This window comes from Babylonia areolata, chromosome 11 (assembly GCF_041734735.1).
Source record: "Babylonia areolata isolate BAREFJ2019XMU chromosome 11, ASM4173473v1, whole genome shotgun sequence".
Lineage (NCBI taxonomy): Eukaryota > Metazoa > Mollusca > Gastropoda > Neogastropoda > Buccinidae > Babylonia > Babylonia areolata.
Window position 1 is genome coordinate 2591834 of NC_134886.1, and position 21082 is coordinate 2612915.

General features: G+C 44.1%; 1 protein-coding gene across 3 annotated transcripts in view; it reads right to left on the reverse strand.

The window, feature by feature from the left end:
* Positions 1-2791: 2791 nt before the first annotated feature.
* The window catches only part of LOC143287458 (short transient receptor potential channel 7-like), a 108226-nt gene continuing 89935 nt past the window's right edge, over positions 2792-21082 (reverse strand). For 2 of the 3 annotated variants that reach the window (XM_076595458.1, XM_076595459.1), the window contains exons 13-17: positions 19767-19970; positions 16911-16988; positions 13492-13570; positions 9119-9318; positions 2792-3412 (exon numbers count right to left, since the gene is read on the reverse strand). In XM_076595458.1, coding sequence (XP_076451573.1) covers positions 3035-3412; positions 9119-9318; positions 13492-13570; positions 16911-16988; positions 19767-19970 — 939 coding nt within the window. In that variant the 3' untranslated portion in view covers positions 2792-3034. The remainder of the gene's footprint in view (positions 3413-9118; positions 9319-13491; positions 13571-16910; positions 16989-19766; positions 19971-21082) is intronic. The other variant, XM_076595460.1, reaches the window with a different exon arrangement.

Here is a 21082-nt window from a genome sequence, read left to right on the forward strand (position 1 = left end):
ATCGTTTCATACTTTTGAACGCGATGGGTTATTTAGATGTGGGAGCAAAATATGCAGTTCTGACCAAATCTAAATGACATATTTGTACAGGCTTGCCTTTGAACAACGCAAAAAATCACCTTCAAATCATGATCAATTTCCGTGTGGTGGCGGCAAACATCACGAACCGTTGCACACACTCGTAACTTTACGCAACAAAAGAAGAGATATAGTTCAGTATAGATAATGTATAATGCGCCATCCCTCCCTTTTTTCCCACCAGACATACATTTTTGTCAGCCGATAATGCGACAAACCGCTTCATGACTGCATTTGGTATGTGCTGGGTTAGATTTGGGAGCGAATGAAATATCAAATCGAGAGAGACAGAACCGGATCGAATTACTACCATAAATTCACCCGCATTCCGTGCCATGCGTGTGCTGCCACTGCACTGTCTCTCATTTGGATGCCGGTACATAATATAAAGTAATCCGGCAATATGATCAGAAAAGAAAGTTCACCTATGTGCCTTGATCCCAAACTGTAAGTTAATGGTTATAGTAAAGGTGGTTATATCTCCGAGGCATACATACTGGCTGCTCTGATTTACTTTGGTTTATTTAAAACAAAACAAACAAAAACAAAAAAAACACAACAACAAACAACACGACCCCAAAACTGCATATCTGTATTAAAAAACACTATATATATGCACTCGGTATAGGGCCTACTTTATTTCACTTTTTCCCTACACGTGGTTCGGTTTTTTTGGTTTTTTTTTGTTTTGTTTTTCTGTACACACAGGAACTGCCATGGTTTATAAATATGGATCGATGGAGAGATGAAGAAAGATACAGGAGCTGTCGTGGTTCATGAAGATGGATAGAGAAAGGGATAGAGATACAGACAAAACAGAAACAGTGCAAAGAAAAAAGAAAAGAATATGTAATACTATTTCTCTTTCACATCATCCACCTCTCCCCTGCATCCCTTACCCTATCCACCAGCCCCCCTCCCCAGAGACTCAACCCCACAGCACAACTCACACAAAGGACAACAAACGAAGACGACAACATGACAGTCATCTGACAAGTCACTGGGCAACGCCTGCCGCGGGACAACCAACCAACCAACCAGCTAGCCAGACAATAACAACAACCACGACAACAGTTTCAGTTTCAGTAGCTCAAGGAGGCGTCACTGCGTTCGGACAAATCCATATACGCTACACCACATCTGCCAAGCAGATGCCTGACCAGCAGCGTAACCCAACGCGCTTAGTCAGGCCTTGAGGAAAAAAAAAAAGAAAAAAAAAGGTGAATAAATAATAGATAAGCTTACACAAATAAATAACTATAATGTAAAAAAAACAAAAAAAACAATGATGATAAATAAGCAAATAGATGTAAAACATGAAGACACACTCACATATACACCCACACATGCATAACGACACCAACAACAACCACGACACCAACAACAACCACGACAACAACAACAACCGTTGATTAAACTACTTCCTCGGACACTTTTCTCAGTCCCTTCGACATAACGCACACGACACAAGAACAAACGACAACAGGACAACACTCGGACAACTCAGATCTGTTGCGCGAAACCACCACCACAAACACACCGCCACCCCTCGACTGTTTGGTACATGCCTACCTGCTCTTTTCGTATCCACGCAAATCACTCTCCTTTCCAAACCTCTCCAAACCCCTCTTCTGTTCAAATCTCTTTAAATTTGTCTCATGTTCAAATCCCTCCAAAGCCTTATCCATTTCAAATCCATCTAAACCTTCCTCCTTTCCAAATCCAGCCAACCCTTCTTTCCATTTCCCTCTGAACCCCCCTTCGTTTCAAATTCCTCCATGTAACCCACACAACAAAACGTTACTCCCTCTTTTCAGATTCCTCCTAACCCTTTTCCTGTTCAAATCCATCTAAACCCTTCCACTTTTCAAATCCCTCCACATCCCTCTTCTGTTCAAAGTCCCTCTATACAAACTCCTCTCCTATTCAAATCCGTACATCCCTCTCCTTTTCAGACCCTTTCAAACCCCTCTCATGTTCAAATCCTTACAATCTCTCTCCCGTTCAAATCCCTCTGAACTAACCCCTCTCCTGTTCAAATCCCCTCAACCCCTCTCCTGTTCAAATCCCTTCAAACCTCTCCTATTCAAATCCCTACAATCCCTCTCCTATTCAAACCCCTACAACCCCTCTACTTTTGAGACCCCTTCAAATCCCTCTCATGTTCAAATCCCTACAATCCCTCTCCCATTCAAATCCCTCTGAACTAACCCATCTCCTGTTCAAATCCCTTCAAACCCCTCTCCTGTTCAAATCCCCTAAACCCCTCTCCTGTTCAAATCCCTTCAAACGTCTCTCCTGTTCAAATCTCCTAAACCCCTCTCCTGTTCAAATCTCCTAAACCCCTCTCCTGTTCAAATCCCCTAACCCCTTTTCTTGTTCAAATCCCTTCAAACGTCTCTCCTGTTCAAATCCTCTAAACCCCTCTCCTGTTCAAATCCCTTCAAACCCCTCTCCTGTTCAAATCCCCTAACCCCTCTCCTGTTCAAATCCCCTAACCCCTTTTCTTGTTCAAATCCCTTCAAACGTCTCTCCTGTTCAAATCCTCTAAACCCCTCTCCTGTTCAAATCCTCTAAACCCCTTTCTTGTTCAAATCCCTTCAAACCTCTCTCCTGTTCAAATCCCTTCAAACCTCTCTCCTGTTCAAACCGACTAAACCCTTCTCCTGTTCAAATCCCTTAACCCCCTTTCCTGTTCAAATCCCCGAACCCCCTCTCCTGTTCAAATCCTCTAAACTCCTCTCCTGTTCAAATCCCCTAAACCCTTCTCCTGTTCAAATCCTCTAAACCCCTCTCCTGTTCAAATCCCTCCACATAACCCACACAACAGAACAACAAGACGCAATGACAACATGACAGCCACTGGACAGTTACTCAGCAGATCTGTCGTGTGCGGCGAAGGAACCCGACCACCACCACCACCATCATCAAGGCCGGCTGGTCCAGGAAACCGGAGTTACTTCCTGGGACTGTCTGCCCTCTCCACCCGGGGTGGCACGGGGGAGGGGGAGGCGGAGCGGGGTCGGGGTCCGGGGGGCTGGGGCCAGGGCAAGGGGAAGCGGGCCGATGAGGTGGGGGTGGAGAGAGTAGGGGTGGTGGCAGCAGCGGTGACCGTGGGGAGGGTGGAGGGGGGTGCGGGGGTGGGCACGGGCATCTTGGGGGCGCGCAGCGCGGCCTGCATCTCGCGGAGCAGCGCCGTCTGGTCGGTGCTGATCTGCATGTGCAGGTCCGACAACCGCTGCTGCAAGACGCGCTCCATCTGCAGGCGTTCGGCGTCCATCCGGGACAGGATGTCCAGCTTGCTGTCGTCCAGCATCCGGGTGTAGCGGTCCACCTGTCCGCAGAGAGATCATCACCATCATCATCATAATACAGACAGGATGCCCAGCTTGCTGTTGTCCAGCATCTGTGTGTAGCGGTCCAGCTTTACACACAGTGTCATCAGTGTATTGACACTTATGATAATAATAATAATAATTATTATTATTATTGTAACAGGGTGCGTGTATGCGTCTCGTTCACCACACCACACCAGAGTCGGGGTTCGGTTCAAGACGGACACCTTTATTCCCATGAACCATCCACAAGAAAAGGGAACAAAACAAACAAAGACAAATCCCTGCAACACACACACACAAAACCCAACCCTGTGTGTTACAGCTGCTGCACTATAAGTACTCTTTATAAATTCTTATATTAAAATCCATACCATCACTCTTTACTCTTTCTCTCCAATCACACGTCAGCCAACATATCTCTTGGCTAAGATTAATAGTTGCAGTTACCAATCAAATTACCTATAACTTTACTAACCTAAAATAATGAGTGAATGTAGAATAATAATTGTCACAATAATAATTTAGTCTATCCTCACTTAATAGTAATACACACACTCCACTATTATCTTAACCTTTCCCGTACGTCGTGGGTGTGAAATCACCCAGACAAGTGTTTTTGCTCTGTAACTCAAGTAATATTGAAGCCACTTCCACATAATTTCATGACTTTGTCCATAATATAGTTTACTACATATCCACTGAACATTATTTTCTTTTATACATAAACAAAGAAGTTATTAATCAATGTCCCAGTACGTCGTGGGTGTGACGACACCCATACTCCCAAAGAATAAACCTTGCACGCCGTACGTCGTGGGTGTGGAGCCACCCATGCAAAGCTTGCGCGCCACGCGTTGTCGACATGACGTCACTTGGGCTCGCTACAGAGAGAGATGAGAGTGACCTTGTCTTTTGTTGATCGTATCCCGGTTCAAGTCTGCGGCAAGTTTTACTCTAAAGTTGTAACTAATTTCAGAAAACAATATTTATTGCACTAGATATCTTCAACAATATTGAATGAACTGTTTTTCTTGTAGAGACTGATCGGGAGCAACTGATTGATAGCTTTTTATCTAGTTGGAATTAAAGTGCTTTTCTAAGAACTGGATATTTTTGTAAGTCTGAAATCAATTGATCTAAAATCTAGTTGATATAGAAATTTTATTCTTATCCTAATCTGTTCAAAGTAGAGAAAACCCGACTATGGCTAAAAAAAAGAAAGATAGTTGATATAGAAATTTTATTCTTATCCTAATCTGTTCAAAGTAGAGAAAACCCGACTATGGCTAAAAAAAGAAAGATAGTTGATATAGAAATTTTATTCTTATCCTAATCTGTTCAAAGTTGAGAAAACCCGACTATGGCTAAAAAAAAGAAAGAAAAAAAATGCCAGCCAGCCAGCCAGGAATGCCGAGATCTAGGCCAAGGGAAGGGGGGGACTGATACCAGGCTGTTGCTGCTATGTTAGGGCATCTGCCTTGACCGAAAGAGGATGGGCGTGTAGCCGCTAAAAACAAAACAAAACCAACAACAAAAACAACACACACACACAAAAAAAACAAAAAAAAAAAAAAAAAAAAAACAACCGTTTTTTGTAAGTAACAACACTCTCTTCTCACGGGCAAAACTTATTCACAATGCGCCTGGTCAAGCACTGGAGTAAATAGCCTACACGCACAAGTGGAAACTGCGCATGCAAGTCTGCTGAAGAAAAGTCAAATTTGCTTTACGGACAGGTGTGGGTTACTGTGCACCCACGACGTACGGCAAGGTCTTATTTCTTCAGTGAAACCATGGGTGCCTACACACCCACGACGTACAGCGAAGGGTTAGTTCGTACACAGAAACCATGGGTGCCTGCACACCCACGACGTACAGCGAAGGGTTAGTTCGTACACAGAAACCATGGGTGCCTGCACACCCACGACGTACAGCGAAAGGTTAGTTCGTACACAGAAACCATGGGTGCCTGCACACCCACGACGTACAGCGAAGGGTTAGTTCGTACACAGAAACCATGGGTGCCTGCACACCCACGACGTACAGCGAAAGGTTAGTTCGTACACAGAAACCATGGGTGCCTGCACACCCACGACGTACAGCGAGGGGTCATTCCTTCTTAGAAACCATTGGTTTCTGCACACCCACGACGTACGGCGCGCAAAATTTTAGGCGACGTACGGGAAAGGTTAATTCTTAGTGAAGAATTACATTTTTCATTTCAACTTAAACTCTTAGGCAAACCTCAAAAAAAACATTATTGACAGTAGTAGTAGCAATAATAATAATCATCACCATCCATACCCTAACCATACTGCACGAACACAGTTCAGTATTATATAATCACTCAAAAATAGGCAAGGCTTGTCAACCAGTTTACCACATACCAACTAAGATTTCCGCCATACCAGAAACCTAATTTATAATAGTCCAACCATACTTGCTGAGCATAGTTAATTCACAATTTTTCCTTCAAAACCCAGCAGTTATGTTTCCAATAACAACTGTAATATAAGCATACCATAAATCACTAAGTTACTGATAACTAAGTTAGGTTACAGTTATCCAACAAAATAAACAAACAAAATATCTCAAGTCATAACAGAGATGACACATACCCCACGAGTGTAGCAGAGGCACATGTGTACACCACACTGACCGCCAGTCTGACCATCCGGGTACGGGTAGTAAGTAACTTCACTACCCTCCAGCATGGAAGCAAGTCACACCGGCCAAGACCCCCTTCTGCTCCCCAGACAACGCGCACTAAACTCTCCTGTGGCCTGCATCTAGTGAACTGTTTTTCATTCAAACCTAACCGTATCAGAATATGCCTAAATCCAAATAAGAATAGTGGGAGAAACCGAATGAGAATAAACAAGGGAAGCAACTAACCCTTGGATGATATTTAACCTGGTGTATTAATTAGCTCCCTTACTCATAAACTCATACTCATAAACATAATTATCTATCTCTATAATATCCCTACCACATTATTATTATACTAGTACTGGTACTAGTACTACTATAGACAGGATGTTCAGCTTGCTGTCGACCAGCACCTGTGAGTAGCGGTCCATCTGACCACACAGACAGTGTCATCAGTAAAATGACAACGACAACAACGATGATGACACCACCACCACCACCACCACCACTACTACAGACAGGATGTTCAGCTTGCTGTCGACCCTCATCCGCGTTAGCGGTCCACTGACCAAGCACACAGGAAGCACATTACTACTATTACTGCTACTACTACCAAAGAAAAAGAAAAAAAAAAAAAATCTCGAAGGTCTCACAGCTAGTTAATTCATTTTTACTAGCTGCGTCCAGGGCTGGGCATAGGAAGGTGGGGCCCAGTCCTCTCCATCCGCCTGTCTAACATTGCCAGACCGATGCCAGCTATCCATTCTGTGTGGGGTGAGGACAGTCAGAGAAAAATGATTTCCATAGGAACTCAACAGCTTGTCGAAACAGGGCATTGGACTTTGATTACCGGGGAACAGAAATCCAATACAGAATCGATTCTGCCACGTCGTCAGCATACACAATTACTTCTACTGTAATCAACGTCAATTTCATCGTCATCGTCATTACCACCACTATTATCACCATACCCTTGTCACCACCACCACCATCATTGTCATTATTATCATGAGCAACATACCCCTCCTTTTCTCATCCAACCCTCTCAATCTGTTCACCACACAACCAACATTAATTAGCTGATGAATCTGTCGTGGTTAATGCATGCTGGGTAGAAGAAGACAAAAATGACTGCAGGATTCTTCAAAGACAAAAAACTAAAGTTTATAAAAACCTTTTGGGTGGTAGTTGAATCCTCTTTGTTTTGACACGACGTTTCGGACCACTGGCCCGTTGTCAAGTGATGAGAAGAGGACAGTGTGAATTTGAAAGCCTATGTGAGGAAAGGGTGATGACATCTCACTACTTTCTGTTTTGATGGGCCATGCACACTAAACACTTGCTGATCACCATTCAGTGCCATACGTACTCACTCACACACACACCCACACACACACCCACACACACATAAAATAAATTGCATACACATATATATTGCTTCTAAAAAGAGGGATAGGAGGTAAAGAAAGAATAAGGACAGAGAGATCAAGGCAGAAGGGCCCAGGCGCTGGACGTCAGTGACTCTGACGTTCAATCCACTCGGCTGTGCGGTCCCCAAGCGGTCAATGACGCGGCTCTCCATGTACTTTCTGTACGTGCTGTCACTGGGGTTCTGCCACACAGCTGAGATTCTTCAGCTTCACACAGCTGTGTGGCAGAACCCCAGTGACAGCACGTACACGTGGGCGAGAATTCAGCGCTCTCACCATTCCTCTACCACACGTGCTGACCCAGCCTTACCTCTATCCTCTTCAGAATGTCACTTTAATGCTACACATTACCACGTGCTGACCCAGCCTTACCTCTATCCCTCTTCAGAAGGTCACTCTAATGCTACACATTACCACGTGCTAACCCAGCCTTACCTCTATCCTCCTTCAGAAGGTCACTCTAATGCTACACATTACCACGTGCTGACCCAGCCTTACCTCTATCCCTCTTCAGAAGGTCACTCTAATGCTACACATTACCACGTGCTGACCCAGCCTTACCTCTATCCCTCTTCAGAGAGTCACTCTAATGCTACACATTACCAGGTGCTGACCCAGCCTTACCTCTATCCCTCTTCAGAGAGTCACTCTAATGCTACACATTACCACGTGCTAACCCAGCCTTACCTCTATCCCTCTTCAGAGAGTCACTCTAATGCTACACATTACCACGTGGTGACCCAGCCTTACCTCTATCTTCCTTCAGAAGGTCACTCTAATGCTACACATTACCACGTGCTGACCCAGCCTTACCTCTATCCTCCTTCAGAAGGTCACTCTAATGCTACACATTACCACGTGCTGACCCAGCCTTACCTCTATCCCTCTCCAGAATGTCACTCTAATGCTACACATTACCACGTGCTAACCCAGCATTAACTCTATCCTTCCTCAGAAGGTCACTCTAATGCTACACATTACCACGTGCTGACCCAGCATTACCTCTATCCCTCTTCAGAAGGTCACTCTAATGCTACACATTACCACGTGCTGACCCAGCATTACCTCTATCCTCCTTCAGAAGGTCACTCTAATGCTACACATTACCACGTGCTGACCCAGCCTTACCTCTATCCCTCTTCAGAAGGTCACTCTAATGCTACACATTACCACGTGCTGACCCAGCCTTACCTCTATCCCTCTTCAGAAGGTCACTCTAATGCTACACATTACCACGTGTCTACTCTACCTCACCTCAAAGGGTCACTCTAATGCTGCACGTGACCAGTCAGTTCAAATTGCACACAAAGACAGGCATACGCGTCCTGGTCATTAGTGTCTTAGTGTCTTGTTTTCTGGGCCAGTGAATAGTGAACAAGTCTGGAGGGAAAAACAAACAACGAACAAACAAAAAAACAACAACGAAACACTTCGACCCATCAGGTGCGTTCGGTACCGGGGATCGAACGCAGTACACTCTGGGCGAGAAATCTACGCTTTGACCATTCGGCCACCACCACTCCCCGATAACCCACCCACCTCCGCCACCCTACCCCTACCCTATCTCCCCCCCCCCCTCGCCCCCCCCTTTCCCCCACCCCCACGCCCCCACTCTCAGCTCACCTCTCTAAGGCGCGTGTCGGCGAAGGATCTGACGAGGTCCATCTGCTCTTCCTGCAGGGCGGAGACCCGCGCGCTGTCCTCGCGCACACTGCTGACCTCGCGCTGCACGCGGGACGTGGCCGTCTGCACCTCGTCCAACCGCTTCTCCATCTTGGCCGCCATCCGCTCGATCTGCCGCCGCATCTGCTCCTCTGCTGAGGCTGGGTGAAGGACGGCAATGGGGTGTTGTGTGATGTGTGTGATGTGTGTACGGTGGGTGTTGTGTAGTTTGTGTATATGTGTGGTGTGTGTAGGGTGGGTGTTGTGTAGTTTGTGTATATGTGTGGTGTGTGTAGGGTGGGTGTTGTGTAGTTTGTGTATATGTGTGATGTGTGTAGGGTGGGTGTTGTGTAGTTTGTGTATGATACTCAGTCGTGTCCGACTATGACCGTCAAAACAGCAGAGGATGCAACTGCTGTCCTGACTATCTGGGCTAGAATTTGATCATGGTGGGGAGTGTCTTGCCCAAGTTACATCCCCACTGTCTCGACCAAGAGGGTTTTAGGACAGTCGGCGTTGGGATGGTTCCCAAAGGCCAACTAGCCCCCGAGGCTGCAGCACTAAGAGCCAGTGCAATTGTGCCTCCTAGTTTGAGAGTCATAGTTCATCACAAAGGACTAAGTTGTAAATGATTTCCCACCGCGCTGTGTGAACGAACACATGAATTAGTGCTTGAGAGTTTGAGTGTTTTGTACATGGTTATGCATGTAAGTTTTTCATTAAGTGTTTCGAATGAATGTTTCGAATGAACTCAACGATACTATCTATCTATCTATCTATCTATCTATCTATCTGTCTGTCTGTCTGTCTGTCTGTCTATTTATTTATTAGTAGTGGTATTAATATCTCTCTCCATACGAACGGCGAAAGAGACGACGCTAACAGCGTTTCACCCCAATTACCATCATCAAAATATTGCAAGCGGAAGGCTCTTATACTGAAGAGGTGAATGTTGACAAAGAATACCACAATTCTGACGACGGAAGCTAAAGGTTGGGTCATTCAGACACCCGCTGGGCATCCGAGGGGTCTGTGTAGAGGAGAAGAGAGGACTGGCCGTACTGAGTGAGTTAAGAATTTTTTCCCTTCTTCTTCTTTCCTTTTATCTTTCTTTCTTTATCTATTGCTGCCCGACCATCTGCACCGTTTCATTGGCATAACTCATTGCCGCTCATTCCGAGTCCTCCACCCCGAACCCCCACCCCACCCCTCATCCCCCAGCACCCACACACCCCACAACCACACACCACACAGCCACACACCCCACAACCACACACCACACACCCACACCCGCTGGGTTTCTTCTGTCGCAATCTCAGCGTCGTCACTTCACAGGGAACTATCGATGTTAGGTCGCCGGGAGGCCACACACTAGAGGACACCCTGCACTGTTGCTGAGTCACTTCGGTGGTGTTCAGCGATACCTTTTCTGACTCAACATACACAGGACCTACTTAGCCCGCCATTAAAAATAAAAATCGCTAAGTCGCGGAACCAGACAGGATTAAACCAGTCTCTCTGTAAATTGAAGCTGGATCGGATTTCTACCCCAACTGAAGGGCACCCCAAAAGAATTGCACGTAAGGCGAGGATGGTTGCAACCCTCAACACATGTCAACCCCTACCAAGGTTTGTGCATCAGAGATTGACCCCTGACCCATCTCCCATGCCAAGAGGTAGCCACTGTCAACCTCCCCCCACCCCCACCCCCACATACACACAAGAGGATGTCAATTCACAACTAGTGTATGATGTATGATACAGCACACAGGTCAGACAACAGCTACTGACCCCCACCCCCTCCACTCCCACATAATAAGGTGTACAACTAACAGACTGAAAACTGACGACATTGGCTGATAAAAGCCCTGCACGTATGACAAATTGCCACTGGCAGTGCACAGTGTGATCCGGACAAAACCTATTTACTTGCCAAATATGGCACAGAAACAAACTGAATGTCTGATATTAATAACGAGGACACATGATCCCATTGAGCTGACAGGTTTGCAGCGGCTCCTGACAGAGCAAGCACACTGATAGTGTGTGAAGACATGTCCCGGCATTCAGCAGATAACCGCACCCCACACCACCCCACCTCCTTTCCCTGTTCCTCAACACTCCCGCTCATAATCATCCTGCCCCAATCAGTCCATCAGCGAACGTGTGGATAAAAAACGAAACAAGCAAAAAAACAACAAACAAGCCAACAAAATAGACTTGTGTGGTGCTTGGGGAAAACCACAACCAGATGACCCAGACATACGACCCTGACTCAGCCGCTGGCTACATGATCACTAACGCAGATCAGTTTCAGTTTCAGTAGCTCAAGGCGGCGTCACTGCGTTCGGACAAATCCATATACGCTACACCACATCTGCCAAGCAGATGCCTGACCAGCAGCGTAACCCAACGCGCTTAGTCAGGCCTTGAGGAAAAAAAAAAAAAAAAAAGAGGTGAATAATGATAGATAAGCTTACACAAATAAATAGTAACTATAATGTAAAAAAAACAACAACAAAAAAAAACAACTAACGCAGATTGATTTTACTATTCATAATTGTAATTGCTGTTGTGTTGTTTTTTTTCCCCCAGGAGTCTGCAAGCAGAGGCTGCACCGCTTGTCAGTAGCCAAGCAAGTGCGAGCGTAGTTGAGTGTGCATGTACGTGTGTATATGACGTGTTTTTTGTGTGTGTGTTTTTTTTTCATTCTTGGAAAGATGGCGTTTGATCTTTTATCGGGCTTGCTTTAAATTAGCTGTGTGGTCTTTTTTTTTATTTAATGCATGTTGTCTTTTGTTCTGGTAATTCATATACATCAGAGACCACTTCTCGTGATCTGATTTATCTCAGATAATAAAGTGAGTCTGATTCCTGTACTTCCCCCTCACCTCCCTGCTCTCTCTCTCCCTCTCCGTGTTTCCGTCTGTCTGTCTGTCTCATTGTCTGTCTGTCTGTCTGTCTCATGTCTCTGTCTCTCTGTCTGTCTGTCTCTGTCTCTCTCTGTCATTCCCCAACCACCACTGTCCCACGAGGACAAAAACCGTGGAAGCGTACACCATCCAGCAGTTGCACTTTCCAAAAAAAAGAAAAAAGAAAAAAAAAAAGTTTTTGATTAACAAAATGTACATACGCAGAATGGTAGGAGATTTATCTCAGCTAAATGATGCGGTATGCTATCTCATTTCAGTATTCTTAACTCACTCAGTACGGCCAGTCCTCTCTTCTCCTCTACACAGACCCCTCGGATGTCCAGTGGGTGTCTGAATGACCCAACCTTTAGCTTCCGTCCTCAGAATTGTGGTATTCTTTGTCAACATTCACCTCTTCAGTATAACAGCCTTCCGTTTGCAATATTTTGATGATGGTAATTGGGGTGAAACGCTGTTAACGTTGTCTCTTTCGCCGTTCGTATGGAGAGAGTTAAGGTCAAACATGCCTCGCCTGTCTGTTGTGGGTATCATTTTGATATGTCTATGACAAACAATCTTTCGCACAGAACGACAGACAGCCAGACAGACCGACAGGCAAACATGCAGCCATGCAGACAGACACACACATATAGGCATGTATCAGCATACTTACACGTATTCTTGTATTACATCATGTCAAACCACATAAAAGCACATCGCAGCACACTGGGCCCACCTTTCAGTGCGTTGCGAAAGATCGTGATATTTTGTAGAACTAATACACATACATTACACATACATCTGTATGGATACTCAATCTATATACCTATACACTGCATACACATCTGTATCGTCACACAAGGCATATACACATACATTACATACACATCTGTATGGATGTGTAATACGTATACCCATCACTATGTATACATCTGTAAGAACACACTGCATATACACATAATTATATTACCTGCACATATGTATGGATGCACAATATATACACAATATATATATATATATATATATATATATATATATATATATATATATATATATATCTCTCTCTCTCTCTCTCTCTCTCTCTCTCTATCTATATATATATATGTGTGTGTGTGTGTGTGTGTGTGTGTGTGCATCATACATGTATTATACAGTTACATGACTAATTACCTCTGCTATTTGTTCTACTTTTTTCTCCGTCTTCTCCCTCGATCTTTTGTGTGTGTGTGTGTGTGTGTGTGTGTGTGTGTGTGTGTGTGTGTGTGTGTGTGTGTGTGTGTGTGTGTGTGTGTGTGTGTGTGTGTGTGTGTGTGTGTGTGTGTGTGTGTGTGTGTGTGTGTGTGTGTGTGTGTGTGTGTGTGTGTATCATACATATATCATACAGTTACATGACTAATTACCTCTGCTGTTTGTTCCACTTACTCTTTTCTCCGTCTTCTCCCTCGATCTTCATGCGCTCAGCTTCCCGCACGTAGCGACGACACAGTATGCACATCACATCCTGCAAGGGGAACAACTCCTCTCTGTGATAATAGTGTAGCTTCCGGCCTGTGCTGCTCTTTGTACAACACCTGTCTGTGGTATAGGTATAGTGTAGCTTTCAGTCTGTGTTGTTCTTTGGACAACAATTGTGACACAGTGTAGATTTCAGTCTCTACAGAGAGAGAGAGAGAGAGAGAGAGAGAGAGAGAGAGAGAGAGAGAGAGTGAGAAGACAGACTGCGGAAGAGAGAGAGGGGGGAGGGGTGAAGGGGAGGTAGATATGGAAGGAGAGAGTGAGAGAGTGAGAAGACAGATTGCGGGGGGTGTGGGGTGTGGGGAGAGAGAGAGAGAGAGAGAGAGAGAGGATGTAGATATGGAAGGAAAGAGTGAGAGAGAGTGAGAAAACAGACTACGGAAGAGAGAGAGAGAGAGAGAGAGAGAGAGAGAGAGAGAGAGAGAGAGAGAGAGAGAAGCACACGTGCCTGTGGACGTGTAGTTATTTAGGTATGTTTATGCGTGTGTGTGTGTGCGTGTACTCGTGTGTGTGTGTGTGTGTGTGTGTGTGTGTGTGTGTGTGTGTGTGTGTGTGTGTGTGTGTGTGTGTGTGTGTGTGTGTGTGTGTGTGTGATCGTTCTTTAGTTTCTTTCTACACAAACTGAGTGAATAAGATGGACGATAAATCAACACAGTGTGCATAAAAGGTACAGAAGTGCAACAATAGGAATCAAATTGTGATTGAAAAAACAACAACAAGAAACAAAGAAAACATACCTACAACCCCACCCACCTTATATATATATATATATATATATATATATATATATATATATAGATAGAGAGAGAGAGAGAGAGAGACAGACAGACAGACAGACAGACAGACAGACAGACAGACATAGGGACACAGAGAGGGACATAGCAACAGCTCGACAGAAAACAGCTGGACAGAGAGAGTTTGATAAAGACAGAAGACAGAGATTCAAAACGAAAAAAAGGGGAAAAAAAGAAAAGAAGAAGAAGAAGAAGAAGAAGAAGAAGAAGAAGAAGAAGAAGCAGAAGAAGAAAAAGACAAAGCAGAAGAAGAAGAAGGAGTAAATAATGACAGAAGACGGTGACTCAAAGATAAAACAAAGAATCACACATCAGTGCATCCTTATCTGCAGCAGGAAAGCATCACAGACTGATCACTTTGTCAGACGAACAGACAATAAAAAGAAATTCTGTTCTACAAATCCCTAGATACACCTAAAGTGGGAAAAAAATACCCGTTCCCACACGACAGGTTAAAGATATTTGTGAGAAAACATATCCAATCCCAAATGTGCAATATGTCATTGTGCATACAAAAACAAACAAACAAATCATATATATCCAGTAAACCATGACAAAACTCAAAAGTCAAATAACCCATGGTGCGCAAAAATGTCAGACTTTGAAAAGAAATGTGAAAAGAAGTGCATAAAAGAAAACTGGCAAAATACATGCACTGCACTGCTGGCCTCACCTATCACGAAGCCACCATTAACAAAATGTGACCGTGTCATTTTTTTATGTGCAAATGAAACAAAATTCTGCTGCAAGTCGGTGATTGCAAAACTGAATAGAAATAAAAAGGTTTTAAACCAAGAAGAAAAAGGAAAAGGTGCTTGTAATGTGATAGAATATGGAAGGGTTGTTGTGTAACAAAGAACTGATGTTCCGTGACATTCAATGACCATGGAAGGTTGGTTGTATATTCAGAAGTTGTCTCTTTGAGCAGGGCTATCCTAAATTTCAGGACCTACTTTTACGGCACATTTCGCGCCTGTTTTGGAACTACCACGTCTTAAAAAAAGAGACTGTCACATTCCTTTACAGGAATTTCAATTTTCATTAGAGTTTTGGTTCAGTATCAGTAGTCATACTCGAACGCAGACATCTTACTGCAACAATATATCATAGAAAGAACAAGCACAAGCACAAGAACAATATCAACAACAACAACAACAACAAAAAATAATAATAATAATAATAGGATCTTTTTAATTGACTATGGCTCTGCATACAGTGAACTCTTACCACCAAAGCTGTACTTTAAACCGAAAGGATTTTTTCTCTAAATCAGTTTGCGCATAGATTCTAGATTTTCTAAGATGCTGACCACAAGTCGTTAAAAGTTGGTGACCTCACCTCCTCCATCTGTATTCTCAACAAAAGCGCCCCACAAGGACGTGTTATATCCCCATTATTGTATTCGTTATTTACAAATGACTGTGCAACCACCATGCAACACCATAGTCACGTTTGCCGATGACTCTAGAAGGGCTGATTACGAACAGTGACAAGTCAAATTACAGGGAAGACGTGATGTGCGGTGTGTGTTCAAGTGAGTAAACGCGTTGTATTCTGTGTGTGTGTGTGTGTGTGTGTGTGCATCGTATGCACAAATAAATCATGTATATGTATTTGTGTGTACCACCACCACCACCACCACCACCAACAACAACACCAACAACAAAACCAACAAGAACAACAACGGTATAGTGCATTAATTTTACTCCCGTGACTGTCTCGGCTCATCAAGTCTAACCACCACCACCCCATTATCCCCCCTAAAAAAACCAAAAAAACCAAAACCAAAACAAAAACAAAACCAAACAAAAAACAAAAACAAAACAAAAACGAACAATAACAAAACAAAAAACAAACAATAACAACAACAACAACAAAACAAACAAACAAACAACAACAAAAAACACATACGAAAACACAAACAAACAAACAAACATAACCTTATGTCTGCCAAGGTCAATAGCCGTAACGAACATTACAAAGTTATCACAAAAATTGCAATATGCGTCGGATAAGTATCGTTTCATATCAGTCTAATATCATTATCTTAGATGAAGAGACTGTAAATAAACGAAACGTATCTTTTCACATTCCACAATGTTTCCATAATGTGAGTGGATTTCACATTATTTACCAGTCTTTCACTTAAAAAGAAAAAAGAAAAAAAGATGGGTTACTCTATATTAAAACAAATTTTTTTTAAAAGTGTCTGCGCTATCTAACTTTCGAAACATGCCATTTAACTTAAGTAAGTCCCGGAAGTTAGGATTCTGGAAACAGGAAGTGATAGAAAGACAAGAAATTCCTCACTCCAGCCAGCAACACACAAGGTTTGTCGTCATACACTCATGAACGATCAGGCAAACTTAAGAAATAAAAAAAATAAGAAATAAAAAAAGAAATTTATCATTCATACACTCCGGGACCAACCAGGCAAAAAGAAAAGAAAAGAAAAGAAAGGAAAGGACCAATCAAGACGAGGAATGAAAGAAAAGAACCAATGGAGACGAGGAACGTCGTTTGAATGCCCACCTGGCGCGTGCGTTTGCCATCAATGGAGACGGAAGCCACACTGCGCGATTCGGGGTCAGAGAAATCCATGCTTCCAGTCTGATAAAGCAAGGCAGATAATAATGCAAGCCGGGGTATGAAGGAATAAATATCTCCTTGTAGGATATGGCAGCGAAGAACAAACCAAACCAAACCAAAAAAAAAAAAAAAAAAAAAGTAAATATCTCCATATAGGATATGGCAGCAAAGAACAAAAAAAAAAAAAAAAAAAAAAAAAAAAAAAAAAAAGAAGTAAATATCTCCATATAGGATATGGCAGCGAAGAACAAAACACAAAACAAAACATAAAACAACCTGAAATAAAGCTTCCCCCCAAATGCCCCAACATAAAATCCAAAAACCCAAATCGTAAATATAATTTGAGGAACGACACAAAACCAGCAAATGATTGTTCCAAAACAAATTTTGATTCATCGAAAAAGAAAAAAAACATGGAAACAAAAATTAACAATTAGATAACAAATTAGAACTAAAAATCAAAAACATTTAATAGATAAATCAATCAATATTGAAAAACAACAACAACAACAACAAAAAACCAAAAACAAAAAAAACAAAAAAAACCCCCAACAACAACAAACAAACAAAAACAAACAAAAAAAAAAACAAAAACAAAAAAAAATGAAGAAACGAGTATACGAATTAAAAAGAATCATGTCATGATGTCAATTTAAAAAAAAATGTAATCATACATCCCAGGCCTTGAATAATGATAATAAATAAATGCACAAATAAATGAATGAATCAATTAATAAATTAAGCAATCGAAGTCAAAACAACGAAATGCCAGAAAACATATTATTGTTGGATATCGTCAATCAAACAAACATTTTAGAAACGAATAAAAACAAAAGAACATCTCTAAAACAGTCACTTCCGAACTCATCACAAACGGTACATAATATATAACAGCTGGGTAAAAACGAACTTCATAAATATAATGTATACACATGATAAAACATTCAAGTCCAATCCAGGACAGTCACAATGAAGTGACTGATGGATTGAAGGAAGGGTTGGGTTTGGACGGGGGAAGGGTTGGGTTGGGGATGGGGGAGGGATACGCAGAAAAAAACAAAAAAACAAACCCACGAAGACGTTCAAATGGAGTCAGGCAGGGAGAGAGGGAGGGAGGGAAGGAGGGAGAAGAGAAGGGAGGAAGAAAACTGGGAATAAAGGATGCAGGAGAGGAGGAGGAGAAGGAGGAGGAGAAGGGGAGAGGGGTAAGGGTGAGAAAAGGACCATATTGGGCAAGCTGAAAAGACGTGCAAGCCAGATCAGCCAGTCATTGGAAAGCTCATACAGTCTAAATTAATCTCTTATCCCAAACACACAAACGATTGTTTTATTCTGACCGTTCAGAAACACACAAAAGAACGAAAACAAAAACAAAACAAACACGCACAGATAAAAACAAACAAACCGACGAACAAACGACCCTCTTTATCCTGTTGATCATACGTCCTGTGTGTGTGTGTGTGTGTGTGTGTGTGTGTGTGTGTGTGTGTGTGTGCGTGCGTGCGTGCGTGCATGCGTGCGTGTGTGCATGCGCGCGTGTGGTGTGTGTTTCAGGCTTTTATCAATTAAAAGAAAGAAAACAAAAGAAAGAAAAAAATCATGTTTAAAACACAACCTTCTTTCAGACCCAGCGTGCACTTATCAAAGCCTACCGAAAAAGCTGTGGAAAATGCATCGTACAATCCGAAAAGGGTTTTGGCCAACCTTTACGAAAAATAAAAGTAGAGGAGGGGGGTGGGGATTTTTCAGGAATGAGAACAGAGATGGAACAGAGATGAAAATCATGCGTCGTTCACACAGTAAACATTAATTTTGTTCTTGGCTGCTTGCCAGACATCTAGCACACACACACACACACACACACACACACACGTCCGACATCAATGACACTGTCAATCATAGACCTACGTGGATGGCAGCGGGCATTTTGAACCTTAGGGGATGTTACCTCGTAGCCGCCAAAGAGTTTTATTGTGAATAATGCATCGCAAACATCTTTACGCATTGTGCACACATACACGCACGCACGCACGCGCGCGCGCAAACACACAGAGAGAGGCAGAGAGAGACAAAGAGACAGCGGGAGACAGCGATATATAGAGAGAGACAGACATAGGGACAACAGAGACAGACAAAAACACACAAAGGAAATCAAGACAAAAGGAGATGCCAGATTCAGTCGCGTGGTTGACAGGGTCCCTTTCAACCTGATGACAAAATGGCGCCGCGGGTAGACAGTGGTTATCCCCCCTACCCCCCCCCCCCACAACCACCCACCCACTCTAACTCATCCACTCCCTTACCCCCACCCGCACACATCCACCATCCCACACACACGCTCTCTCACCTGCACGGAGGCAAACGTGCCTTCACCTCTTCCCCCTACCCGCTCTAACTCATCCACACCCTTCTCCACACTCACACAACTCACACCTCCACTCCCCCCCCTCCAACCCCACACAGACCATCTCACCTGTATTAAAGCAAATTTGCCCTCACTCCCCCTTCCCCACACCCACTCTCTAACTCGTCCACTTCCCCCCCCCCACACACACACCCTCTTACCTGCACGGGGGTCAAAATTGCCCTCCGCCCCGCCCCGCCCCCACCCACCCTCTAACTCACCTACTCCCTACTCCACTCTCACACATCCATTTACCCCCCTACCACCACCACCCTCCCCACCCACACCCTCTCACCTGCATAGCAGCACACTTGATCTCACTCCTCCTGCCACTCTTTAACACATCCACTCTCCCTCTTCCCCCCCCCCCCATCCCCACACACCCACCCTCTCACCTGCACGGCGGCATACTTGACCTCCTTCCCCTCGTGGGGCAGGAAGTGCTTGAGGTCGGAGCGGCGGCACAGCCACAGGATGGCCCTCCACAGGTTGCGGGGGCTGGGGATCACGTTGAAGGGGGGCGGCACGGGTGTCCCGGGCTCGATAAACGTCATCCACAGCTCCGTGCGGGCGAACTTCCACTCGACGTCACGCTCGTCCTGCAAGGTGACCATTGTGAGGTGGTCAAGTTCTGCTTATGATGATGATATGGATACTTATAGCGTCTGTTCTCGGTCGGAGACCAAGCTCTATGATCAAGTTCTGCTTATGACGATGATATGGATACTTATAGCGCCTGTCCTCGGTCGGAGACCAAGCTCTATGATCAAATTCTGCTTAAGATGATGACACGGATACTTGTAGCACATATTCTCGGTCGGAGACCAAGCTTCAGAAACATGGGAGTCATTTGCACAACAGGCTGCCTTCCTGGGCAAAGCCGACTGACGGCTACCACTGGGGGCTCATTTCCTGTGTAATTCAATCAGGTTTCAGTCACACACACACACACACACACACACACACACACACACACACACACACACACACACACACACACACACACACACACACACACACACAGAGAGAGAGAGGGAGAGAGAGAGCATGAGAGAGAGCATGTGTGGGTGAGAAAGAGAGAGAGAGGGAGAGAGGGAGAGAGAGAGAGAGCATGTGTGGGTGAGAAAGAGAGAGAGAGAGAGAGGGAGAGAGGGAGAGAGAGAGAGAGAGAGAAAGAGCATGTGTGGGTGAGAAAGGGAGAGAGAGAGAGGGACATAGAGAGACACGGACAGACAATGACAGACAGAGAGACATGCCGATAACAAAGACCTGTCAACAACAAAGACAAAAAGAGACATAAAAAGAAACAGACAAACGGAGCAAGAGAGAGAGAGAGAAAGAGGAAGGGAAGGAGAGAGAGAGAGAGAAGGGGGAGGGAGAGAGAGAGAGAGAGAGAGAGAGAGAGAGAGAGAGAGACAAACAGACAAGTTGTCAAGCCAGTGATTCCCACAAGCTAATGCATCATTTATCTTAACTCAAGAACGAATATGCGAATTTGTACTTTTCTGTCCGCATAGGTATATTATAAACATAGTACATTTTGTTCTGAAGGCGTCAATTTCCCATCTGCATAATGTTACGAGTCACAACGCCACTGCACTGCATAATGCAACACAACGCAGCACCACACCACACCACACCAAAACACTACACAACACCACACCACACCACACCAAAACACTACACAACACCACACCACACCACACCAAAA